Below are 2,041 nucleotides of genomic sequence, written 5' to 3' on the forward strand. Positions count from 1 at the left end.
GGGAGTAGGGAGAGGACAACCACCACCTGGTCATGAGTCAGATTCTGAGGATAGCATCAGAACACAAGAGGAGGCTTTTGAGCAAGCGGACAAGCATCTAAAGGTAGAAATTCTGATTTTTCCGGTAGTCTTAACCCCGATGACTTACTAGAATGGATTAGGGATGTTGAAAAAATATTTGAGTTCAAAAATTACAATGATTCTAAGGCTTGTAAAGTTGTTGTGTTAAAGTTAAAAGGTTATGCATCACTATGGTATGACAACCTTAAACATCAGAGGTTAAGGGAAGGGAAGGAACCCATTAGATCTTGGTCTAAGCTTAAAAAGAAAACGTTGGATAAATTTGTTACCAAGGATTATACCCAGGATCTGTTCATTAAGTTGTCAATGCTTAGCCAGGATGAGAGACCACTTGAGACCTATTTGAGAGAGTTTGAACAGCTAACCTTACAGTGTGAGATAAATGAGAAGCCTGAACAAAGGATTGCTAGGTTCTTAGAAGGGCTTGACAAGAACATTGCTACTAAGGTTAGAATGCAACCACTTTGGTCTTATGATGATGTTGTAAACTTGGCACTCAGAGTGGAAAAAATGGGGAAGTCTAAACCTGCCACACCTAAACCCAAACCCGTCTTTAGACCCTACCCTGGTGTTAAGATTACTGAGACACCTAAACCAGTGTCCCAAACTGGAGGAGACAAGGGGAAGGCACCTATGTTCCCTAAGTCCAACCCACCTCTGACCAAAGAAAAGATCAAATGCTTTCAATGCCAAGGGTATGGTCACTTCAGGAAGGACTGTCCTTCCAAGAGAGCATTGACAGCAATGGAAGTAGAGGAGTGGGAAAGAGAGGGTTCAGTTGAGTATGAGGAGGAGCCAGTGAATGAGGAGACAACTCTTGAGTAGGAACCCAACCAGGAACAAGTCTTGGCTCACCCTGATACAGGCCATAGTCTTGTTTTGTGGAGGGTAATGCACTCTCAACAGGCACCATTGGAGGAGGATCAGAGATCCCTCATTTTCAGGAGTAGATGTACCATTCAGGGAAGGGTATGCAATCTAATCATTGATGGTGGGAGCTGTACCAATATGGCATCTGTCACCATGGTTAATAAACTCAATCTCAACACCCAGGAGCACCCCAACCCTTACAAGCTCAGATGGTTAAACAAGGGAGCAGAAGTCAAGGTGGATAAACAATGCCTGATCCCATTTTCAATTGGAAATGTTTATAAAGATGAGATCTTGTGTGATGTGGTCCCTATGGATGCTTGCCACCTGCTGTTGGGTAGACCATGGGAATTTTACAAGAATTCTATCCACCAAGGAAGGAGCAATACCTATTCCTTCAAGCAGGGTAACAAGAAGATCACATTGACCCCTCTACCACCAAATCAGAAGAACTATGGGAGTTCAAGTGTGACTGATGGACTCAATGGAGTTTTATTTCTATCTGAAGCAGAAATGGTTAATGAAATGCAACAAGAGCAGCCTGTCCTCATCTTATTGTCCAAGGAAATTCATGAAGATGTGGAGCATCAACTACCAGCAGAGGTTAGGCCATTACTGACGCAATACCAGGATGTATTTCCTGCTGAATTGCCTAGTGGATTGCCCCCACTAAGAGGTATTGAGCACCAGATTGACCTTGTGCCAGGATCTGTACTCCCTAACAGACCTGCATACAGGTGTGACCCTGATGCTACAAGAGAATTGCAGAAGCAAATTGATGAGCTAATGAACAAGGGGTTTTTAAGAGAGTCCCTGAGTCCCTGTGTTGTCCTAACACTACTGGTACCTAAGAAGGATGGCACTTAGAGGATGTGTATTCACAAAGAGAGCCATTAATAACATCACGTCAAGTATAGGTTCCCTATACCTCGACTGGCTGACATGCTAGATGAGTTAAATGGTGCCGAGATCTTTTCTAAAATTGATCTTAGGCAAGGATATCACCAAGTGAGAATCAAGGAGTGTGATGAGTGGAAGTCTGCCTTCAAGACTAAGCAAGGGCTCTATGAGTGGTTGGTTATGCCATTTG

At 43.4% G+C, this 2,041-nt stretch overlaps 1 protein-coding gene across 1 annotated transcript; it reads left to right on the plus strand.

Moving 5' to 3' along the window:
* The first annotated feature begins 1,089 nt into the window (after positions 1-1,089).
* Positions 1,090-1,818, plus strand: LOC141639674 (uncharacterized). Its single transcript, XM_074448744.1, has one exon. The coding sequence runs from the start codon at positions 1,090-1,092 to the stop codon at positions 1,816-1,818; it is 729 nt and encodes a 242-aa protein (XP_074304845.1).
* Positions 1,819-2,041: the final 223 nt, after the last annotated feature.

Source organism: Silene latifolia, unplaced genomic scaffold (genome assembly GCF_048544455.1).
Source record: "Silene latifolia isolate original U9 population unplaced genomic scaffold, ASM4854445v1 scaffold_520, whole genome shotgun sequence".
Taxonomy (NCBI): domain Eukaryota; kingdom Viridiplantae; phylum Streptophyta; class Magnoliopsida; order Caryophyllales; family Caryophyllaceae; genus Silene; species Silene latifolia.